The sequence below is a fragment of the Heterodontus francisci genome, chromosome 8 (assembly GCF_036365525.1).
Source record: "Heterodontus francisci isolate sHetFra1 chromosome 8, sHetFra1.hap1, whole genome shotgun sequence".
NCBI lineage: Eukaryota > Metazoa > Chordata > Chondrichthyes > Heterodontiformes > Heterodontidae > Heterodontus > Heterodontus francisci.
The window spans coordinates 54,668,039-54,692,562 of NC_090378.1; the positions used below are offsets into that span (position 1 = coordinate 54,668,039).

Here is a 24,524-nt window from a genome sequence, read left to right on the forward strand (position 1 = left end):
CACTATGGAGGACTCGAGCAGTGAGGCAATATGGACAGAACTCAGAAATAGGAAGGGTGCGGTAACAATGTTGGGGCTGTACTACAGGCCTCCCAACAGCGAGCGTGAGATAGAGGTACAAATATGTAAACAGATTATGGAAAGATGTAGGAGCAACAGGGTGGTGGTGATAGGAGATTTTAATTTTCCCAACATTGACTGGGATTCGCTTAATGTTAGAGGTCCAGATGGAGCAGAATTTGTAAGGAGCATCCAGGAGGGTTTTCTAGAGCAGTATGTAAATAGTCCAACTCGGGAAGGGGCCATACTGGACCTGGTGTTGGGGAATGAGCCCGGCCAGGTTGTTGAAGTTTCAGTAGGGGACTACTTTGGGAATAGTGATCACAATTCCGTAAGCTTTAAAATACTCATGGACAAAGACGAGAGTGGTCCAAAAGGGAGAGTGCTAAATTGGGGGAAGGCCAACTACACCAAAATTCGGCAGGAGCTGGGAAATGTAGATTGGGAGCAGCTGTTTGAAGGTAAATCCACATGTGATATGTGGGAGGCTTTTAAAGAGAGGTTGATTAGCGTGCAGGAGAGACATGTTCCTGTGAAAATGAGGGATAGAAATGGCAAGATTAGGGAACCATGGATGACAGGTGAAATTGTGAGACTAGCTAAGAGGAAAAAGGAAGCATACATAAGGTCTAGGCGGCTGATGAAAGACGAAGCTTTGAAAGAATATCGGGAATGTAGGACCAATCTGAAACGAGGAATTAAGAGGGCTAAAAGGGGTCATGAAATATCTTTAGCAAACAGGGTTAAGGAAAATCCCAAAGCCTTTTATTCATATATAAGGAGAAAGAGGGTAACTAGAGAAAGGATTGGCCCACTAAAGGACAAAGGAGGAATGTTATGCTTGGACTCAGAGAAAATGGGTGAGATTCTAAACGAGTACTTTGCATCGGTATTCACCGAGGAGAGGGACATGACGGATGTTGAGGTTAGGAACAGATGTTTGATTACTCTAGGTCAAGTCGGCATAAGGAGGGAGGAAGTGTTGGGTATTCTAAAGGGCATTAAGGTGGACAAGTCCCCAGGTCCGGATGGGATCTATCCCAGGTTACTGAGGGAAGCGAGAGAGGAAATAGCTGGGGCCTTAACAGATATCTTTGCAGCATCCTTAAACACGGGTGAGGTCCCGGAGGACTGGAGAATTGCTAATGTTGTCCCCTTGTTTAAGAAGGGTAGCAGGGATAATCCAGGTAATTATAGACCGGTGAGCCTGACGTCAGTGGTAGGGAAGCTGCTGGAGAAGATACTGAGGGATAGGATCTATTCCCATTTGGAAGAAAATGGGCTCATCAGTGATAGGCAACATGGTTTTGTGCAGGGAAGGTCATGTCTTACCAACTTAATAGAATTCTTTGAGGAAGTGACAAAGTTGATTGATGAGGGAAGGGCTGTCGATGTCATATACATGGACTTCAGTAAGGCGTTTGATAAGGTTCCCCATGGCAGGCTGATGGAGAAAGTGAAGGCGCTTGGGGTCCAAGGTGTACTAGCTAGATGGATAAAGAACTGGCTGGGCAACAGGAGACAGAGAGTAGCAGTAGAAGGGAGCTTCTCAAAATGGAGACGTGTGACCAGTGGTGTTCCACAGGGATCCGTGCTGGGACCACTGTTGTTTGTGATATACATTAATGATTTGGAGGAAAGTATAGGTGGACTGATTAGCAAATTTGCAGACGACACTAAGATTGGTGGAGTAGCAGATAGTGAAGGGGACTGTCAGAGAATACAGCAGAATATAGATAGATTGGAGAGTTGGGCAGAGAAATGGCAGATGGAGTTCAATCAGGGCAAATGCGAGGTGATGCATTTTGGAAGATCCAATTCAAGAGTGAACTATACAGTAAATGGAAAAGTCCTGGGGAAAATTGATGTCCAGAGAGATTTGGGTGTTCAGGTCCACTGTTCCCTGAAGGTGGCAACGCAGGTAAATAGAGTGGTCAAGAAGGCATACGGCATGCTTTCCTTCATCGGACGGGGCATTGAGTACAAGAGTTGGCAGGTCATGTTACAGTTGTATAGGACTTTGGTTCGGCCACATTTGGAATACTGCGTACAGTTCTGGTCGCCACATTATCAAAAGGATGTGGATGCTTTGGAGAGGGTGCAGAGGAGGTTCACCAGGATGTTGCCTGGTATGGAGGGCGCTAGCTATGAAGAGAGGTTGAGCAGATTAGGATTATTTTCATTAGAAAGACGGAGGTTGAGGGGGGACCTGATTGAGGTGTACAAAATCATGAGAGGTATAGACAGGGTGGATAGCAAGAGGCTTTTTCCCAGAGTGGGGGTTTCAATTACGAGAGGACACGAGTTCAAAGTGAAAGGGGAAAAGTTTAGGGGGGATATGCGTGGAAAGTTCTTTACGCAGAGGGTGGTGGGCACCTGGAACGCATTGCCAGCGGAGGTGGTAGATGCGGGCACGATGGAGTCTTTTAAGATGTATCTAGACAGATACATGAATGGGCAGGAAGAAAAGAGATACAGAACCTTAGAAAATAGGCGACATGTTTAGAGAGAGGATCTGGATCGGCGCAGGCTTGGAGGGCCGAAGGGCCTGTTCCTGTGCTGTAATTATCTTTGTTCTTTGTTCTTTGTTCTTTATCCCAACCCCATTGAATTTAACCACCTGCGACACTTGCTTCTTCTCTCCCAGGTATTAGCTCAGAAACTTTCACCTGGGAGGGGATTAGATAGTGGTAGTGAGGAATTGGCACAGAAGAGTTGGTACTGGGTGATTCACTGAGCACAAGGGACCTGGAGGAGTGGGCACGTGGGAGAATGCGTCACTGCTTTCACTGAAACATTCATAATGGTGCTGACTGACTTCCAACCAATGATGCACTTATGCCGAAAGCTGGAAGGAGTAGAAGATTGACTGAGTGATGATCTTTGTCTGCTTACCTCTCTTATTATAGTAGATCATCCAGTTCTACCACTCATAATACACAGTGGATTGATTAAGGACCTGGTGTGCTGCGCTTCCCATCCCTTCACCCTGAGAACATAAGCTTTCTGTTGTACAAATGCAAATTTTCAGTGCTGTATCTCTAAACTAAACTAAATTGAGCTATAGTTGGCATGAACTATGCTAATGTAATAACGTTGGCAGATACCAACATCAGTATTGGTACAGTAAGTGTGCCCACTAGGTGGGGAGCAGGAATATTTAATGGTGAGCATTTGCATGGGGACAAATCCGGCTGGTGCAGCTTGAAATAGCAAGACCTCACGAGCAAATTAATAAATAACCAGATAATCTGCTTTTTTGATGTCTGTTTGGCTGTAGCAGAAATGTTGGCGAGAGGACTGGTCGAAATCCCTGCTCTTCAAATATCCCCATGGGATTTTAAAATCCAACTTGAGCTGATAAGTAGTGCCTTGGTTTAATGTTTCATTTGAAAGACTGCATCACTGACAAGGCAGCATTGGGAGAGTGCTGCACTAAGAGTCCATCTAGATTTTGTGCTCGTCCATAGTGGGGTTTAAACCAACAACATTCTGACTCAGAAGCAAGAGCATTACCACTGAGCCAAGATATATCCTTTTAGATAACCTTTTACATTAGCATCTAAGGAAGGAAAAATCTAGGTGGTACATTTTATACAGTCATATACTGGACTTCAACTATGTATAATTTAATCCTTCAGTGATTTATCAGAGTTAAGGATATAGCTTGGCTCAGTAGTAATGCTCTTGCTTCTGAGTCAGAATGTTGTTGATTTAAACCCCACTATGGACAAGCACAAAATCTAGATGGACTCTTAGTGCAGCACTCTCCCAATGTGTTGCCTTGTCAGTGATGCAGTCTTTCAAATGAAACATTAAACCAAGGCACTACTTATCAGCTCAAGTTGGATTTTAAAATCCCATGGAGATATTTGAAGATCAGGGATTTCTACCAGTCCTGTTGCCAACATTTCTACTGCAGGCAAACAACATCAAAAAAGCAGATTATCTGGTCATTTATTAATTTGCCTATGAGGTCTTGCTGTCTCAAGCCGCAGCAGCCGGCTGTGTCCCCATGCAAATGTCCACCGTTGAATATTCCTGCTCACCACCTCGTGGGCACTCTTACTGTACCAATACTGATGTTGGTATCTGCCAACATTATTGTTTTATCTTGGAATTCTGACTGAGTCAGGCACTTTACTCTGCAGCGCAATAGTAGTCCCACTCTGCCATTGTTATGATGCTGAAATGTGATTATAAGTATTAAGATCTGATGGCTTCAAAATATTTCTTTGCAGTGGGTGAAACACTGGCTATCTATGAGCAGAACACCAGGGAATTTCTTTATCCTGGTCACAAGCTAACACCAAGCTATCCTGGGATGGACAGAGAGCTGTTGATGAAGAGATCAATTGATTTCCCTGTAAGTGAGTATTGATGTGCAGTTAATTCATAGTATAACATCTCATGTTACATAGCAACATCGGTTGCAAAATGTAATTCCACCAAATAAAAGTCTTCTCTTATAAATCCAATTTGCAAGGATTTGGGGGTGAATGTACAGTTTATCAAGGTTGGTGGTGATACTGCTGCAGAAGGGAACATTTTGCACTTTTTGGAAACAGTGTCTGCCTCAAGCATTCCAAAGTATATCATGTTAGAGGCAGAGCAAAGCTTATTTCTCTCTGACGACAATATCACCCCACTGCACAAGTATGGTGTGTGAATTTTATATGAAGATGAGAAGTTTCCATCTGACTAATGGCCTAGATTCAAACGTAGGTTCCAGAGGTAAACGGATTGTATGCTAACCTATTACACCACCCTCTACCTATGGTGAACCTTTTTAATAGTAATTGACTTTGCTGAGTAGTATACAACAAGAAAAAAATCAGATGTTTAAAAAGCAGTTACATGCTTACCTAGGAAGCAAGGTTATTGAGGGACGTGGAGAATGTGTGGGTAATTGGATTAGAAAAGCAGTTACCTTGGCAAACAAAATGACAGAAGAAACTCGGTGGCCCAGATAGCCTACTCCTGTTCCTGCAGACTTGTATAAAAAAGAAAAGACAATCATGTTAATTTTTTTTTTAAATGGAAGCACTTCTGGCTATTAGGAGATACATTTTGATTCAATAAAATATTTCCCTTCAATAGAGACTTATCATTTTGTATTGGAGTTGGTCGTTTGAAAGGTGAAGCTGTAAAATTTTAGTACCAGCTGTATATCCAACAGTTCTCTGAACACTCTGATGGGAGCAAAGTTCCAAAGTGACGAATTTGCATAGGAAGGGAAATAGGTTCTCAAACTAGGAACCTAGGAACTTCTACCTTCATGGAATAGGACTGAATGTATGACCTTTAGCCTTTCCTTCTTTAAAGCCTCATCAGTTTCCATTAACCTAATATTAAACATAGCTTTGAAACTACAAGTTTTTTTACCTTCATACAACATTAGAAAAATAATTTTATGACAACTTCTTATGTTTAATGTTGTACAATAGTAAAGAAGTGTCAGCAGCCAACTTGATTGTGTTAAGGATTTGAAACCCTAGATTTTTGGAAGAATGATTTCCCTTCATAAATGCACAACAAAATAATGCATGCTTGTCCAGATAGTGATCTTGGAATTAAATCTCAGGCCTAGTAATTCAACTGCACTGGTAAATGGGCCTGCAGGGAATTGGGTGGGTATTGTGTTGTGTTTGTGTTGTCCCAGGCAGCACACAATATTTGGGCTGCAAGCTGATAATGAGTTAGGCATGTAGCCAACACTACTTGCACTATTCATTGATGCATGCCTGTTTGGGGGGCTGGCAATTGGGCATCTCTGATGCCACTTAAAGGCAGCCAGTACCTCTTAAATAGTTTTCTGGCTACAGGCTAGAGAAATGGCTGCTACACCTGCTAATCATACTGCTGGGTTTTTGGATGTTGGTTTGGAATTTCCAGGCTGAGCAGTGGACATGAGGAGGGAGAGTCAGTTTGCTCCGGAGGCAGAAAGCCATCGAGTTAAGTCTGCCACCAGTGTGAAGCCATCGCATGGGAGTTCAATGCCAGGAGCTTATGCAACAGGATATGGCTGCAATGCTGAGATGCTCAATGACCTTACCAGAGTTGTCGAGGTAACAGTACTGCTGTTGTATATTTGGCACAAACCTCCACCACTTTCTGCCTCACTACTGACAATACTCCCCTCCCCTGCTTCCCTTCACCGTCCCACAAGCACACCACTATACTTCTTTCTCCTCATATTTGCATATTCAACATTTTTCCAACCCTCACTTCCTCACTCCTCACATCTGACACACTGTAGGCCAGCTATTCTATTATGGCAGGCACATTAACTAAACACCTCACAAAACTGTCACTAACACATTCCATTCTTACTTGCAGGAGAAGGTCACCCAGAACTCCAAAGTGTGCCTGCCAGCGGAAGTGGTCAAACCTGCCTGCACAAGTGCCCAAACCTGCCTGCATGCCTCCTCTACACTCATGGCCATCATAGTCATGGCTACGGTGACTAGCAACACTGGAGGAGAAGTTGTACAGGGTTTATTCACAGCTTATCCTCTTTTCTTACCCCTTCACAAACTGCAGGTTCTTTATCTCTTTTCTTTGTTTACATTAAAAGCTAACCATTGTTGTGCTCTTTCATTTGAAGCACTGAAGATGTGGAGAAACCTTTGCCAGTTTAATAAGAGGAGGCCAGCCTTCCTGATGATGCAGAGTTGATCTTACCCTCACAAGCACCAGCTCAGATACTGGCACCACACATACCTTAGAGGCTAGGCTGGAGGACTGGTCTTCACATGGTGAACCACTGGGCACAAGTGTGCAAGAGTTAGGGCAAGGAGACAGGAGACCACAAGTGCCAGCTTGCCAGAGGTCCAGATCGCCTCCTAGCTGCAGAGGACTGAGATGCTGACTTTGCGATCCCAGACTGTCAAAGAAGACTGATCGACATGTACCAGGAAATGCTAAGACACTGGGAAGCCTGTCAGTGAGCTTGTGCACAATGTCACAGAGCAAAGAGGAGTCCAGCTCCCACTGTGTCAAAGCTCTGCACAGAGCATGGAGACACCATTCTGTCCATTCGGTCAGCTTCATCAACATGGCAGTGGCAACTAGTGTCATGGAGCCTCCCCTGACATCTCTCACTACTGCCATGAAAACTGAGGTGGTTGACTTCCTGGCTTTAGGGGTGACTGTTGATAGGGCCTTCCAGAGTGTCAAACCACTCCTGCACTCTGTTCTTAAGCAAAGCACAGGAGCATTGAGGTGAAGTCTCAGGAAATTGGCCTTGAATCTGTGGAAGAGGCTCCCCTTCCTACTCTCAAGACAACACCATGCCTGTTTCCCTGCCACCCACTTCACCAATTAGTGCCACAGAGCCAGTTGGGCCCGACTGCTTCTGCCCATGCTGAGATGCTGCTATATGTAGCCAGGCCCTCAAGGCTCAGGGTCACCCACCATAGCCGTCGGGTGTTTTCAATTGAAGCTCAGCAGCTTTCCAGTTCCTAAGCTGTAGCCATCGGGGAACTCTTTCCAGGAATACTGTGAATTGGATGAAAGGACAAGTTATACAAGTTTGTCAAAGATCAGTAACTGCAATGGGCATCATTTGCTGTCTAGGTTGAGGGCAGATAACAGTGGCCAATGTCATTTGAAAGTTCTCTGTATCATATAATTCTTCTTGCTTCTTCTTTGGCCTCCTTGTCGCGGGAGACAATGGGTAAGCGCCTGGAGGTGGTCAGTGGTTTGTGGAGCAGCGCCTGGAGTGGCTATAAAGGCCAATACTAGAGTGACCGACTCTTCCACAGGTGCTGCAGATAAAATTGGTTGTCGGGGCTGTTGCACAGTTGGCTCTCCCCTTGCGCATCTGTCTTTTTTCCTGACAACTGCTAAGTCTCTTCGACTCGGCACACTTTAGCCCCGCCTTTATGGCTGCCCGGCAGCTCTGACGATCGCTGGCAACTGACTCCCACGACTTGTGATCAATGTTACAGGACTTCATGTCGCGTTTGCAGACGTGTTTAAAGCGGAGACATGGACGGCCGTAGGTCTGATACCAGTGACGAGCTCGCTGTACAATGTGTCCTTGGGGATCCTGCCATCTTCCATGCGGCTCACATGGCAAGCCATCTCAAGCGCCGCTGGCTCAGTAGTGTGTATAAGCTGGGATGTTGGCCGCCTCGAGGACTTCTGTGTTGGAGATGTGGTCCTGCCACCTGATTCCAAGGATTCTCTGGAGGCAGCGAAGATGGAATGTATTGAGACGTCGCTCTTGGCTGACATACGTTGTCCAGGCCTCGCTGCCATAGAGCAAGGTACTGAGGACACAGGCCTGATACACTGGGACTTTTGTGTTCCGTGTCAGTGTGCCATTTTCCCACACTCTCTTGGCCCGTCTGGACATAGCAGTGGAAGCCTTTCCCATGCGCTTGTTGATTTCTGCATCGGGAGACAGGTTACTGGTGATAGTTGAACCTAGGTAGGTGAACTCTTGAACCACTTCCAAAGAGTGGTCACCGATATTGATGGATGGAGCATTTCTGACATCCTGTCCCATGATGTTCGTTTTCTTGAGGCTAATGGTTAGACCAAATTTGTTGCAGGCAGCCGCAAACCTGTCAATGAGACTCTGCAGACACTCTTCAGTGTGAGATGTTAATGCAGCATCGTTCCCTGGAGGAGTTCCCTGATGAGGACTTTCCGTACTTTGGTCTTCGCTCTTAGGCGGGCAAGGTTGAACAACCTGCCACCTGATCTTGTGTGGAGGAAAATTCCTTCTTCTGAAGATTTGAATGCGTGTGAGATCAGCAGGGAGAAGAAAATCCCAAACAGTGTAGGTGCGAGAACACAGCCCTGTTTCACGCCACTCAGGATAGGAAAAGGGTCTGATGAGGTGCCGCTATGCTGAATTGTGCCTTTCATATTGTATTAGAATTAGAATATTACAGCGCAGTACAGGCCCTTCGGCCCTCGATGTTGCGCCGACCTGTGAAACCATCTGACCTACACTATTCCATTTTCATCCATATGTCTATCCAATGACCACTTAAATGCCCTTAAAGTTGGCGAATCTACTACTGCTGCAGGCAGGGCGTTCCACGCCCTTACTACTCTCTGAGTAAAGAAACTACCTCTCACATCTGTCCTATATCTATCACCCCTCAACTTGAAGCTATGTCCCCTCGTGTTTGCCATCACCATCCGAGGAAAAAGACGCTCACTATCCACCCTATCTAACCCTCTGATTATCTTATATGTCTCTATTAAGTCACCTCTCCTCCTCCTTCTCTCCAACGAAAACAACCTCAAGTCCCTCAGCCTTTCCTCGTAAGACCTTCCCTCCATACCAGGCAACATCCTAGTAAATCTCCTCTGCACCCTTTCCACAGCTTCCACATCCTTCCTATAATGCAGTGACCAGAACTGCACGCAATACCCCAGGTGCGGTCTCACCAGAGTTTTGTACAGCTGCAGCATGACCTTGTGGCTCCGAAACTCGACCCCCCTACTAATAAAAGCTAACACACCATATGCCTTCTTCACAGCCCTATTAACCTGGTTAGCAACCTTCAGGGATTTATGCACCGGGACACCAAGATCTCTCTGTTCATCTACACTACCAAGAATCTTCCCATTAGCCCAGTACTCTGGATTCCTGTTACTCCTTCCAAAGTGAATCACCTCACACTTTTCCGCATTAAACTCCATTTGCCATCTCTCAGCCCAGCTCTGCAGCCTATCTATGTCCCTTTGTACCCTACAACATCCTTCGGCACTATCCACAACTCCACCGACCTTAGTGTCATCTGCAAATTTACTAACCCACCCTTCTACACCCTCTTCCAGGTCATTTATAAAAATGACAAACAGCAGTGGCCCCAAAACAGATCCTTGCGGTACACCGCTAGTAACTAAACTCCAGGATGAACATTTGCCATCAACCACCACCCTCTGTCTTCTTTCAGCTAGCCAATTTCTGATCCAAAGCTCTAAATCACCTTCAACCCCATACTTCCGTATTTTCTGCAATAGCCTACCGTGGGGAACCTTATCAAACGCCTTACTGAAATCCATATACACCACATCCACTGCTTTACCCTCATCCACCTGTTTGGTCACCTTCTCGAAAAACTCAATAAGGTTTGTGAGGCACGACCTACCCGTCACAAAACCGTGCTGACTATCTCTAATGAACTTATTCTTTTCAAGATGATTTTAAATCCTGTCTCTTATAACCTTTTCCAACATTTTACCCACAACCGAAGTAAGGCTCACAGGTCTATAATTACCAGGGCTGTCTCTACTCCCCTTCTTGAACAAGGGGACAATATTTGCTATCCTCCAGTCTTCCGGCACTATTCCTGTCGACAATGACGACATAAAGATCAAGGACAAAGGCTCTGCAATCTCCTCCCTAGCTTCCCAGAGAATCCTAGGATAAATCCCATCTGGCCCAGGGGACTTATCTATTTTCACACTTTCCAAAATTGCTAACACCTCCTCCTTGTGAACCTCAATCCCATCTAGCCTCGTAGCCTGAATCTCAGTCTTCTCAACAACATTTTCTTTCTCTACTGTAAATACTGACGCAAAATATTCATTTAACATTTCCCCTATCTCCTCTGATTCCACACACAACTTCCCACTACTATCCTTGATTGGCCCTAATCTAACTCTAGTTAGCCATTGTCATGGAATGAGGTGATGATACTTAGTAGCTTTGGTGGACATCCGATCTTATCTAGTAGTCTGAAGAGACCACGTCTGCTGACGAGGTCAAAGGCTTTGGTGAGATCAATGAAAGCAACATAGAGGGGCATCTGTTGTTCGCGGCATCTCTCCTGGAGCTGACGAAGGGACAACAGCATGTCAATGGTCGATCTCTCTGTTCGAAAGCCACACTGTGTCTCAGGGTAGACACGCTCGGCCAGCTTCTGGAGCCTGTTTAAAGCGACTCGAACGAAGACTTTCCCCACTATGCTGAGCATGGAGATTCCACGGTAGTTGTTGCAGTCACCGCGGTCACCTTTGTTTTTATAGAGGGACCACAGTACCACAGGACATGCGCGATGCCAATATCATCACCCTCTATATCATATCACATTACGTTAAAAGTACATATTTCCTAACAGGTAATAGATTTGACTTGGACATAAATTGGTCTGTCTGGAGTACAATCTTACGGACAGTGACTGAACATTTTGTAACTGAATAATACATGCAGCAACAATTGCTCAACATTTTGCCGAAAAGCTTTTTGTTAATAATTATCTTGTCAGAGCTGAATCGGAATCGACAATGATCGACTGAGATGTAGACATAAGTGAATTTAAGAGAATCGTATTATTGGAGGAACTGAAGGGCGCTCTTTATTTGTAATTGCTTTTATCTAATTTTGTCACTAGCTTTGGTGAGCAGATGACATTTTGTCCATGACAGATTCTGTTGTTTCTGTACTTCAGAATCTAGGATCTGGTTTAACAACTTGTCAGGATGAATAAACTAGTCTTGGCCGTTAATCCCTCTGACCCGTTTTGTCCCACTTTGTTTGTCTGTTTTACATAGAGTCCTTGAGCTATACAGCACAGTAACAGGCCCTTCGGCCCATCATGCCTGTGCTGGCCATCTAGCACCTATCTATTCTAATCCCATTTTCCAGCACTTGGCCCATAGCCTTGTATGCTATGGCATTTCAAGTGCATATCTAAATACTTCTTAAATGTTGTGAGGGTTCCTGCCTCTACCACCCCTTCAGGTAGTGTGTTTTAGTTTCCAACCACCCTCTGGGTGAAAAACATTTTCCTCAAATGCCCTCTAAACCTTCTGCCCCTTACCTGAACTCTATGCCCCCTGGTTATTGATCCCTCTGCTGAGGAAAAAGTTTCTTCCTATCTATCCTATCAATGCCCCTCATAATTTTGTATACCTCAATCAGGTCCCCCCTCAGCCTTCTCTGTTCTAAGGAAAATAACCCTAGCCTCTCCAGTCTCTCTTCATAGCTGAAATGCTCCAGCCCAGGCAACATCCTGGTGAATTTCCTCTGCACCCTCTCCAGTGCAATCACATTCTTCCTATAGTGTGGTGCCCAGAACCGTACACAGTACTCCAGCTGTGGCCTGACTAGCGTTTTATACAGCTCCATCATAACCTCCCTGCTCTTATATTTTATGCCTCAGCTAATAAAGGCAAGTATCCCATATGCCTTCCTCACCACCTTATCTACCTGTGCTGGTGCCTTCAGTGATCTATGGACACGTACGCCAAGGTCCCTCTGACCCTCTGTACTTCCTAGGGTCCTACCATCCATTATATATACTCTTGCCTTGTTAGTCCTCCCAAAATACATCACCTCACACTTCTCAGGATTAAATTCTATTTGCCACAGCTCCGCCCATCTTACCAGCCCATCTATATCGTCTTGTAATCTAAGGCTTTCCTCCTCACTATTTACCACACCACCTATTTTCGTGTCATCTGTGAACGTACTTGTCATACCTCCTATATTCATGTCTAAATCATTAATGTACACTACAAACAGCAAGGGTCCCAGCACCGATCCCTGCAGTACATCACTGGTCACAGGCATCCACTCGCAAAAAGTACTCTTCTGAAGTACTATCTGCTTCACCCTATATAATTCTCCTGAATTGGAGATGACTGCCCTTTTGTTGACTGCCCTGTCTTCAGACACATATTACAAGCAGGTAGAGAAGTTGCACAAACCCTGACCATCATGGGTTAAATTGTCTTATGACAACAGCAGTGTCTGAATGGTCTGTCTTCTTATTGCTGATTTTTTTTGCTACCTCGATGATCACAATAACAATCCTCACCTTGAGTTTCATGGTTTATTGGATGAATTTGCACTCCTGACAGCATGAATCAACAGTGGTCATCTAATAAGGTTCATCTGCCACCCCATGACATGGTGTAGGTATCTCTGTTCTGCCAACAAAAGTAATTCGCATTGGCATTGCATACTATTTTGCTTGCTAGCTAGCTAATGCAGTTGTGCTGCTCTCCATTGATGTTTGTATACTTAGCTACTTTATTTATAGGGAGAAATGTGTTTTAAATCAGACTGTGTTTTGATGGCATTAGGTTGGCTATACACTTTATATGCAGGTTAATTGTACTCATGTCCGTGGCTGAGTCAATAATTTTGTCAAATGTCCATGGTGCAACATGTTGGGGCCTATCCCTGTTTCCAGGCCTCAATGCCATTCATTTCTTTGGTCCCAGCTCAGTGGCTGAGTGCAGTTTCGCTCCTAATTCTGGATTCCTTGACAAGGAAATGTTAGGAGAAGCTTCTGTGCTGATTGTAAGCTGTGACTAATCATGTAACAAAGTTATTTTCTGGCCATATTGGCTCTACAAAAGTACCAAGAGCAATTAGGACAGTCAACAATGACAGGTGACAGGAATGACTATCCTTGAAATCAAGACAGCATTTGACTGAGTGCCATCAAGGAGCCCTAGCCAAATTGAAGTCAATGGGAATCAAGGAGAAAACTCTGCACTGGTTGGAGTCATACCTAGCACAAAGGAAGATGATTGTAATTGTAAGAGGCCATTCACCTCAGTCCCCGGACATTGCTGCAGGAGTTCCTCAGGATATTGTCCTAGGTCCAACCATCTTCAACGGCTTCATCAATGACCTTCCCACTATCATAATGTCAGAAGTGGGGATGTTTGCTGATGATTGCACAGTGTTCAGTACCATTCAGAACTCCTCAGATACTGAAGCAGTTTGCTTGCATGCAACAAGACCTAGACAACATTCAGGCTTGGGCTGATAAGTGGCAAGTAATATTCATGCCATGCAAGTACCAGGCAATGACCATCTCCAACAAGAGAGAGTCAAACCATCTCCCCATGACATTCAATGGCATTACCATTGCTGAATCCCCCACTCTCAACATCCTGGGGGTTACCATTGACCAGAATCTTAACTGGACCAGCCAGACAAATACTGTGGCTAGAAGAGCAGGTCAGAGGCTAGAATTCTGCGGTGAATAATCGCCTCCTGACTCCCCAAAGACTGTCCACCATCTACAAGGCACAAGTCAGGAGTGTGATGGAATACTCCCCACTTGCCTGGATAAGTGCAGATCCAACAACACTCAAGAAACTTTACACCATCCAGGACAAAGCAGCCCTCTTGATCAGCATCCCAACCACTGCCTTAAACATTCACTTTCTCCACCAGTGGCGCACAGTGGTAGCCGTCTGTACCATCTCCAAATTGTACTGCAGTAACTCGCCAAGGCTCCTTCAACAGCATTTCCAAACTCGTGACTTCTACCATCTAGAAGAACAAGGGCAGAACTTACATGGAAACACCACAACCTGATTTGGAAATATATTGTCGTTCCTTCACTAATGTTGGATCAAAATCGTGGAACTTCCTCCCTAACAGCACTGTAGGTGTACCTATAGCACGTGGACTGGAGCGGTTCAAGAAAACAGCTCATCACCACCCTCTCAAGGGCAATTAGGGATGGGCAATAAATGATGGTCTTGCTAGTGACGCTGTCATCCCATGAACGAATAAATTTAAAAAATTAAATTTGAAGAGTTATTTTCCAATAAAATATGTAAAACCAAAAACATACAGCCTCTTAGCTACCATTAAAAGTTTAGCAGAGCATCAGGGAGCAGGAGAGTTTCCTGGATCGTACTTTTCAGGAGGTGGTCACCCAACAGGCTGCAGGAGTTCAGGATAGTAGGTGGGTGACCATCTGAAAGAGTAGGAAGAGGCAATAGTTGCAGGAGCCTTCAGTGTGTGTGCCACTCTCAAACAGGTGCTCAGCATTGGAGACTGCTGGGAGTGACGATACCCTGCAGGAGTGCAGTCCATATCATGGCACCAATGGGCAAGGCTGTGTAGGAGAGAACAGCAAAGTGTCGAAATGCCGTTGTTACAGGAGATTCCATAGTCAGGGGGACAGACAGGCATTTCTGTAACTGTCATCATGAGACCTGCATGGTGTGTTGCCTCCCTGGTGCCAGGGTAAAGGATATTACAGAGAGCGTGCAGAATATTCTTCAGGTGGAAGTGAGTGAGCCGGAAGTTGTGGTACACATTGGTACCAATGCTATAGAGCGGGCAGGTATTGAGGTCCTGTGTTCAGATTTTCAGGAGCTAGGGAGGAAGTTAAAGACCAGGACTTCAAAGGTAGTAATCTGTAAATTACTCCCAGTGCCACGCGCTAGCGAGAGTAGAAATAGGAAGTTGGGGAGGATTGATGCATGGTGTTACAACCAGCTGAGAAAGGTGTCCCTTTCAGCCGAGACCTGGTCTTACTATAACAGGGTTTAATTTTAAACACACCGTGTTTTTAGCTCCCCCTTGGTGGATCCTTGTTCATCGCTTTCCAATTATAAGGCAAAGAAACCAGCACAAACAGGCTTTCTTAGGTTTAAAAAAGAAAAGTTGAAATTTATTAAACTTGAACTTAAACTCTAATTCAGTTAATGCCTACGGATACACGCCCCGTCCCATGGTAGCATGCATACGCGATACACACATGCAAATAGAGACAGAAAAGAGCAGGAGAAAAATAAAGTGGAAAGTTTTGAGGCAATATCTGAAGAGTTGTTGTTCTGGTTCTTCAAGCTCACTGTAGAGTCCTTGATTGTAGGTAGATCTTGCTTTTCGTTGGGGCCCAGTATTCTTCTTAAACCTTGTTCGCTGTAGGAGACTTTTCCCAAAGGGATTCATGTGTCTTCAGTGGATTCAGAGGCTTGTGAGAAAGAGATGGGAGCAGACAGAAGAGAGATCTTCTCAGTCCAGAAGCAAAAAGCTTTTTGCCCAAACTGTTTGTACAAATTCAAAAAACTCATGTTTCCCAGCAGGTTAGTCATGTGACAAGCTGGTTTGACCATGTCTGTTTGTGTATTCGGTCATCGTAGCAGTCATAAGAGAGATACAGCATTGAAACAGGCCCTTCAGCCCACTGTGTCTGTGCCGACCATCAATCACCCATTTAGACTAATCCTACATTAATCCCATATTCCCTACCATATCCCCCCCCTACATTAATCCCATATTCCCTACCACCCACCTACACTAGGGGCTTACAATGGCCAATTTACCTATCAACCTGCAAGTCTTTGGTGGTGGGAGGAAACCGGAGCACCCGGCGGAAGCCCACGCGGTCACAGGGAGAACTTGCAAACTCCACACAGGCAGTACCCAGAACCGAACCCGGGTTTCTGGAGCTGTGAGGCTGCAGTGCTAATCACTGTGCCGCCCAAGCATCAAACAGTCAACATGGAATGCGAGCTCTCCCACATTCAACGTCTGGTGATCAAAAGTCCATTGTTGACTGTCAGGGAATGGCTGCTTTGTCCTTCGAAACATCATGTGTTAAGATGCAAATGTCTTTTCCAGCCACAGTTGATCTGTTCAACAAGTCCTCCCCTCACTCCAGTAACAGTTTAAAATCAATGTTCATGACAAAATTAATGTGCCTCATTCTTGGCAGGTGGGGGCCTAGCATGACAATGGTTTGAAGCATGGTGCAGGAGGTGGGGCTTTGGGTTCTTGGGGCATTGAGACCAGTTCTGGGGCAGGAGACAACTATTCAAAAGGGACGGGTTGCATTTCAACAGGACTGGGACCAATGCCCTTGCAGGGGGGTTCACTAGTGTGGTTGGGGAGGGTATAAACTAAATTGGCAGGGGGATGGGCACCAATATATAGAAGTAGGAAAGAGGATTAAGGTGCATAATGTGAGAGTGTTGGACAGTACTAGAGAAGGAAGTAGTTCCGTATTAGATCGAGGCGGACTGAGAAGGACTACAAGGAATGCAAAGATTGCAATGCATGTAGATAAACTCTGAAAGTGTGGTGAATCATGTTGGTGAGCTACAAGCACGAATAGCTGTATGGGAATAAGATGTATTGGCAATAATGGAAACATGGCTTAAAAACGGTGAGGACTGGGTGCTTAATATACAATGATATAAAGTGTTCAGAAAAGATAGAGAAGGAAAAGAGGGGTGGCAGTACTGATTAGGGAAGACATTGTAGTGTTGGAAAGAGTGAATGCCCTTTAGGGGGCAAGGACAGAATCCATTTGGTTCGAGTTAAGAAGCAGAAAGGGGTTGATCACATTCCTGGGGGTTTTCCACAGGCCTGCAAATAGTAAGAGAGAGGAGTAAATCTGTAGGGAAATGAGAGATATGCAAGAACTACAGAGTTGTGAGATTGGAGGACTTTAATTACCCAAATATCGATTGGGATAAGGTTAGAGTAAAGGGTGAGGAGAAGGAAAATTTTTTGAAATGTGTTCAGGAGAACGTCCTTGATCAGCATGTTCTCAGCTCAACTAGAAAGGAAGCCTTGCTGGATCTTGCTGGGAAGTGAGGTGGTTCAAGTGGGCCCAGTGTCTATGGGGGAATACTTGGGTAAGAGTGATCATCGTATCATATGGCTTAGACTAGTAATGCAGAAAGCACGGAACGATACAAGGTAGAATGGCTAGATTGGAAGAGGGCAAATTTCAATGCGATGAGAAGGGATATGGCCAGGGCAAAATGGAACCAAAGACTGACCAGAAAAACTGTAACAGAACGATGGGTTATCTTTAAGAAAGCGATGCTTCAGATGCAAGCTAGGTGCATTCCAACAAGGGCGAAAGGTAGGGGTACCAAAAACAGGGCTCCTTGGATGACGAGGGAGATAGAGATTATGGTGAAACAAAAAAAGAGTGTGTACGATGTGTTATGATCCTGTAGATTTTTTTTCGGGAAATATGCAGTGTGCCTTTAAGGCTGTTAAAGGATCAGCACTGCTTTAAGGCAGCAAGCTCCAGAGACTGAATCAAAGAATGCATTCTTGTTGCCGTAGGATACAGCCACTCAGAGATTGAGGTTCGAGAGATACATTGTTGCTGATTGACATTTGAAACTAGCTGAGACACAGTTAGCAGATACACAGATGGTCAGCCAGCATTTACTGAAGGAAAAGAGAGCTCTCGGTTTATTTAAACCCTATTTATTATACTGTCAGAATTCTGATGTCAAGCCAGATTAATTTCTCAAAAGAAAATAACCAAATTCCTTTAACTACTGGAACGTAATTGCTGAAATTCATTGCTGGAACGAAGACCTGCTGAATTAGACTACGGACTGTTCTACTGTTGAAGAACCTTTTTCCCCCCCCCCCCACAGATGGCTGTGAGGACTTCAAGCAACCTTGGACTGTTCCACATTAGAAGATTTCACTTTAGCAGGAGCATAAATATGCAAGGACACTAATTTTTCTATTTTAAATGTTTATATCTTAGCAGTGTTTAAGAATTTAGTTTTTCTAATTTAACAGTTAATTTGTTGATCTAAAGACACCTGGTTTGGTTAGCCTCATTCGGGGGTTAATAGATGGTACAATTTGGCTGGGTCTTTCTTTAATTTGGAAAGTTTAAAATGATATGTTCGGCGATCTGTAGAGGGACAGGACTGAATCAACAGTGCGTTTCTCCCACCACAGTGAGAATTGTATATTTTGATTGGACGCTTTGACTTGAGCAGTCGGTCATAACAGATGCATGTCAGGTGAATTCTTCAAGTGAGAACCAGGTCAAATACAATAGGTTAGAGGGGAGGTGAAGAGGAAAATAAGACTAGCAAGGAGGGAATAAGAGAATAGAATGGCAATCAACATAAAAGGAACTCAAAAATCTTCTACCGGCATGTAAATAGTAAGTGGGTAGTTAAGAGGTGAAGAGGAGCCTATTAGGGACATAGAGGGCAATATATGCTTAGAGGCGCAGGGCAGGGCTAGAATACTTAATAAGTACTTTGTATAGATGTTTACTAAGGAAGAGGAGTCTGACCAAATATCGGTAAAAGCAGAGAAAATAGAGGCAATGGATAGGGTACAAAATTGAGAGTGAGGAGACTTGCCATAATCTTCCAGTCTTCCCTAGTTATGGGGAAGTGCCAGAGGATTGGAGAGTGGCAAATGTGACACCCTTATTCAAGAAAGTGTATAAAATCAGTTCTAGCAACTACAGGCCAGTTAGTTTAACATCAGTGGTGGGTAAGGTTTTAGAAACAATAATCAGGGGAAAAAATCAACAGGCACTTGGAGTGGTTTGAGTTAATTAAGGAGTGCTAGCATGGATTTATAAAAGGCAGATCATGCTTGACTAACCTAATGAGGTTTTTTGATGAAGTAACAGAGAAGGTTGAAGAAGGGAATGCAGTGGATGTTGTCCAAATGGATTTTAGGAAAGCATTTGACAAAGTACCACATAATAGACTGTTACAGCCAGATGGTTAGCGGTGTGGGTGGTTTCCACTGTTCACCTCCCAATTGACGGCAGCAAGTGTTTTTGTCACTAGGGTTTAAACCCCTTGTGTTTTATTTGTCAAATAAACAGACAGGGACAGGTATTTTTGTAGGTTTAAATCAGAAGATTAACTATTTCTTGAGCAATATTCATTCCCAAAATGATTGCAACTGCACCCACATATGCATTCACTCATGCGCACACACACACACAAATAGATAGATAGAGGGTAAGTGGTTTGAAGTGAGGTAGGTGTTCGGGGTTCATGGTAAACCTGTTGAATCTTCTCAGAGGTCAATTTCTGTTTGAAAGTGGCAGGCCTGGGCCCAAAAAACCTACCTCTTTTCCAGGGCCCTCCTTCCGGGTTGCAGTCCCAGCAGTGGGCACTGCTCCCGGTGGTGCTGCTGGGACTAAGAGCTGCTGGCCTGCTGATTGGCCAGTTAGACCAATTAAGGGTCTGGGGACCATAAAATCCAGTCTGGATCCCCAGGCCTGGAGGAGGCAGTATCACCACCGACTTTTCAACGGTGGACAGCTCCCATCCAGCAAGTGCAGACAGTGGTGTTCCCCTAGGGTCAGTGCTAAGACCACTACTTTTTATTGATATAAATAAATGACTTGGATATTGGAATACAGGGTAAAATTTCAAAATTTGCCAATTGTACAAAAATCGGAGGAGTGGCAAACAGTGAGGATGATAATCAACTGCAACAGGGCGTAGTTAAAGTAGCAGAATAGGCAGACAAGGGGCAAATGGAATTTAATATGGAGAAGTGTGAGATGATGCATTTTAGCAGACGGAATGGGGAGAGGCTCTATACACTTAATGACACAGTTTTAAAGAGTGTGCAGGAACAGAGGGACCTGAGGGTTCATGTGCATCGATCTTTGAAGGTGGCAGGAGATATTGAGAGTGGTTAGCAAAGCATATGAGATCTTGGGCTTCATAAGTAGAGGCATTAAATATAAAAGCAGGGAAGTCATGATGAACCTTTATAAAGCTCTGGTTAGGCCCCAAGTAGAGTAATGTGTCCAGTTCTGGTCACCGCACTTTAGGAAGTATGTGAGGGTCCTTGAGAGGGTGCAGAGGAAATTTACCAGCATGGTTCCAGAGATGGGGCATTTTAGTTACAAGGTTAGGTCAGAAAAGCTGAGGTGGTTGTCCCTGGAGCAAAGGTGATTGAGGGGAGATTTGATAGAGGTGTACAATATTATGACAGGGTGAGATAAGGTAAACAAGGAAAAACTGTTCCCATTAACTTATGGTACAAGGATTGGGGACACAGATTGATGATTTTGTGCAAGAGATACAGGGGGATTGTGAGGAAGAGCTTTTTTATGCAGAGAATGGTAATGACCTGGATCTTGCTGTCCACAAGGGTGGTGGAAGCAGAGACAGTCAATGATTTCAAAAAGAAATTGGATGGGCACTTGAAGAAAATAAATTTGCAGGGCGAGGGTGGTCGAGTTGGGGAGTGGTACTGAGTGGATTGCTCTGCGGAGAGCTGGCATGGACTCAATGGCCTGAATGGATTCCTTCTGTGCTGTAAATGACTATGACTTTATGACCCTAAAGTGGAACCTGCGAGGTACACAGAAAAAAAACATATTCTGCATGTCATGCTTGCAAATAAAGTAGAAGATAGGTATTGTGCTACTTTAAAAAAAATGGTTTAGTTATTTGGCTTGCTGTTTGTTACTGTTTTGTGCTGAGTCACAGGGGTCTGACTTTGGGCACATGTTCCAGACACACTGCCCATTTTGCATTGGATTGCAGTGCAAAACCAGTTTCTGGTACTGAGCTTTTTTTTTTAACCAAGGCTTTTTAACAATCTCTTCTAAACATTAAATTACTGACAATTATTTTGACAGATTATTCAGTGTTTTGAAATCTTATCCAGAATACCTCATTATTCCCTATTCCCCTTTATGCCTTTTTATGTTCCATTTTGTTAGCTCAGTATTCACCTTGAGGGGGAGTGTTGGTCAGTTTCTGGGCCCTAATTTAAAGGTGTACTCGGTGCTGGCAATGTTTGAGTGTTCGGGGCGATGATGTTAATCTGGGACCTAGCACCTGATTTAGCACCTTACTGCGAAATGTGGCAGAAACTGCTGAGTTGTTCAGTTTTTCCAGGTCTACCATACCCCCGATGGATCGCTGGAGGCTGCTGAAAAACAGGCAAATTTCTTTGTTTTTACTCATCTTAATGTGGAGCCAGGAGGAGCAGGAGTTCTCCTGGCTCCAGAGCAATACTGTGTGCTCAAACCCTCCCATCACCAGCCCCGCCCTCGTCCACTGAACAGACTTTACATGCAGGTTGGCTCAGCATTTGAGCCACATGATTTTGGGAAACTACATGAGAATGTTGGGTTCGCATCTGCAGCCAATTTTGGAGTGAGCCACGAGGCTGTTATTTTGGGCACATGTTCCAGATGCTCTGCCCATTTTGCATTGGCATGTGTTGGAAAACCAATTTCTGGCCGAGTTTTTTTTTAAACAGTGTTTTTAACAGTCTCATCTGAACACCAAATTAATGACAGTTATTTTGAGTGATTACTCGGCGAACATTGAAAATGTATTGCTGAAGTGAGTGTAGGTTAAGTGTAGGCTGCAGCTTAAAAGTGTTAGAAAATTGTTTTTGACGTTTTTGCAAATAGTGCCATTGAGATGATTGTGTTTGCATCAGCACCACCACAGTTCCACAGCAATACTATTGATATCTGTGACCTAAGATTGGCTCAGCAATTTGAGAAGTTGATGATATTGTGAAATGTTGGATGCCGGGTTCTTTTTTGCCTTTGGTAGGCATTGATGGGATTAATACAACCTACTCAGAGCTGCATGACTAATGCAATCCTCTGCATAAATATGTTGTCACACCACAGGCACTGTTTGAGACCTGAGCAGAGTTGGAGATCTACATTACACTGTTAGCTTCATTTTGCTCTCAAAGCTGAATTTTAATTTTCATTTTTTTTATTCTTTCATGGGATGTGGGCGTCGCTGGCAAGGCCAGCATTTGTTGCCCATCCCTAATTGCCAACTGAGTGGCTTCCTAAGCCATTTCAGAGGGCAGTTAAGAGTCAACCATATTGCTGTGGGTCTGGAGTCACATGTAGGCCAGACCAGGTAAGGACAGCAGATTTCCTTCCCTAAGGACATTAATGAACTAGATGGGTTTTTACAACAATCGATGATGTTAGCTTCATGGCACTATTACTGAGATTAGCTTTCAATTCCAGATTTTAAATAATTAATGAATTGAATTTAAATTCTACCAACTGCTGTTGTGGGATTTGACCCCATGTCCCCAGGGCATTGGCCTGGGCCTCTAGATTACTAGTTCAGTGACATTACCACTACATCACCTTAGTGAGCTGATGGACTAATTTGTTCCATGTTAACATAAAATAATGGATCTCTTCTGGTATTGCTAACTGGGTTAGAAAAAATATTGTTTTATGACAGCAGTGTTGTATCATGTGCAGTATTATATATCTATCTGTATATCAAAAATATTGTGGATGGTGTCCACTTCCTGTCCACAAACCTTACTCCACATAACACTTTTAATAGCAACATTTATTTAATGGAAGAACCCTAAAGAAAAGTCAATTCCATGATTTCTTGATGAACCAATGGAGTCATTCAAAATAAAAACAAGAAATGCTGGAACCACTCAGCAGGTCTGGCAGCATCTGTGAAAAGAGAAGCAGAGTTAATGTTTCAGGTCAGTGACCCTTCTTCGGAACTTCTGCTGGGGGACTTTAATGCCAGGGTTGGGGCCGACCATGACTCATGGCCCTCCTAACTTGGGCACTGGCACTGGAAGGATGAATGAGAATGGACAGAGACTGCTGGAGTTGTACCTATCACAACCTCTGTATCACCAACTCATTCTTTCATACTAAACCCTGTCACCAGGTTTCTTGGAGGCACCCAAGATCACGTCGTTGGCACCAGCTGGACCTCATCGTCACAAGGCGAGCCTCTTTAAACAGTGTTTAAATCACACGCAGCTTCCACAGTGCGGACTGCGACAATGACCATTCTCTGGTGTGCAGCAAGGTTAGACTCAAACCAAAGAAGCTGCATCACTCCAAGCAGAAGGGCCGCCCACGCATCAACACTAGCAGAATTTCTTATCCACAGCTGTTACATAAGTTTCTAAATTCACTTGAAAAAGCCCTTCAAAACATTCCTACAGGGGATGCAAAGACAAAGTGGGCCCACATCAGAGACGCCATCTAGAACTCGGCAATGACCACCTATGGCAAACGTGTGAAGCAGAATGCAAACTGGTTTCAATCTCACTTTGAAAAGCTGGAACCTGTCATAGCCGCTAAGCGCATTGCACTGTTGAACTACAAGAAAGCCCCCAGCGAGTTAACATCCGTAGCACTTAAAGCAGCCAGAAGTGCTGCACAAAGAACAGCCAGGCGCTGCGCAAATGACTACTGGCAACATCTATGCAGTCATATTCATCTGGCCTCCGACACCGGAAACATCAGAGGAATGTATGATGGCATTAAGAGAGCTTTTGGGCCAACTATCAGGAAGATCGCCCCCCTCAAGTCTAAATGAGGGAACACAGTCACTGACCAACACAAGCAAATGGATCGCTGGGTGGAGCACTACCTAGAACTGTACTCCAGGGAAAGTGTTGTCACTGAGAACGCCCTCAATGCAGCCCAATCTCTGCCAGTCATGGATGAGCTGGACGAATAGCCAACAAAATCGGAACTCAGTGATGCCATTGATTCTCTAGCCAGTGGAAAAGCCCCTAGAAAGGCCGGCATTACCCCTGAAATAATCAAGAGTGCCAAGCCTGCTATACTTTCAGCACTCCATGAACTGCTTTGCCTGTGCTGGGATGAGGGAGCAGTACCACGGGACATGCGCGATGCCAATATCATCACCCTCTATAAGAACAAGGGTGACTGTGGTGACTGCAACAACTACCGTGGAATCTCCCTGCTCAGCATAGTGGGGAAAGTCTTCATTCGATTCGCTTTAAACAGACTCCAGAAGCTGGCTGAGCGTGTCTACCCTGAGGCACAGTGTGGCTTTCAAGCAGAGAGATCCACCATTGACATGCTGTTCTCCCTTTGCCAGCTGCAGGAGAAATGCAGCGAACAACAGATGCTCCTCTGCGTTGCTTTCATTGATCTCACCAAAGCCTTTGACCTCGTCAGCAGACGTGG

General features: G+C 44.5%; 1 protein-coding gene across 10 annotated transcripts in view; it reads left to right on the plus strand.

Moving 5' to 3' along the window:
* spata6 (spermatogenesis associated 6) overlaps positions 1–24,524 on the plus strand; it is a 150,018-nt gene that overhangs the window by 38,212 nt on the left and 87,282 nt on the right. For all 10 annotated transcript variants that reach the window (XR_010975507.1, XM_068037157.1, XM_068037161.1 and 7 more), the window contains one exon: positions 4,302–4,426. Coding sequence is in view for 9 of the 10 variants with exons in the window: in XM_068037157.1 (XP_067893258.1) it covers positions 4,302–4,426 (125 nt within the window). In the remaining variant the exon portion in view is untranslated. The remainder of the gene's footprint in view (positions 1–4,301; positions 4,427–24,524) is intronic.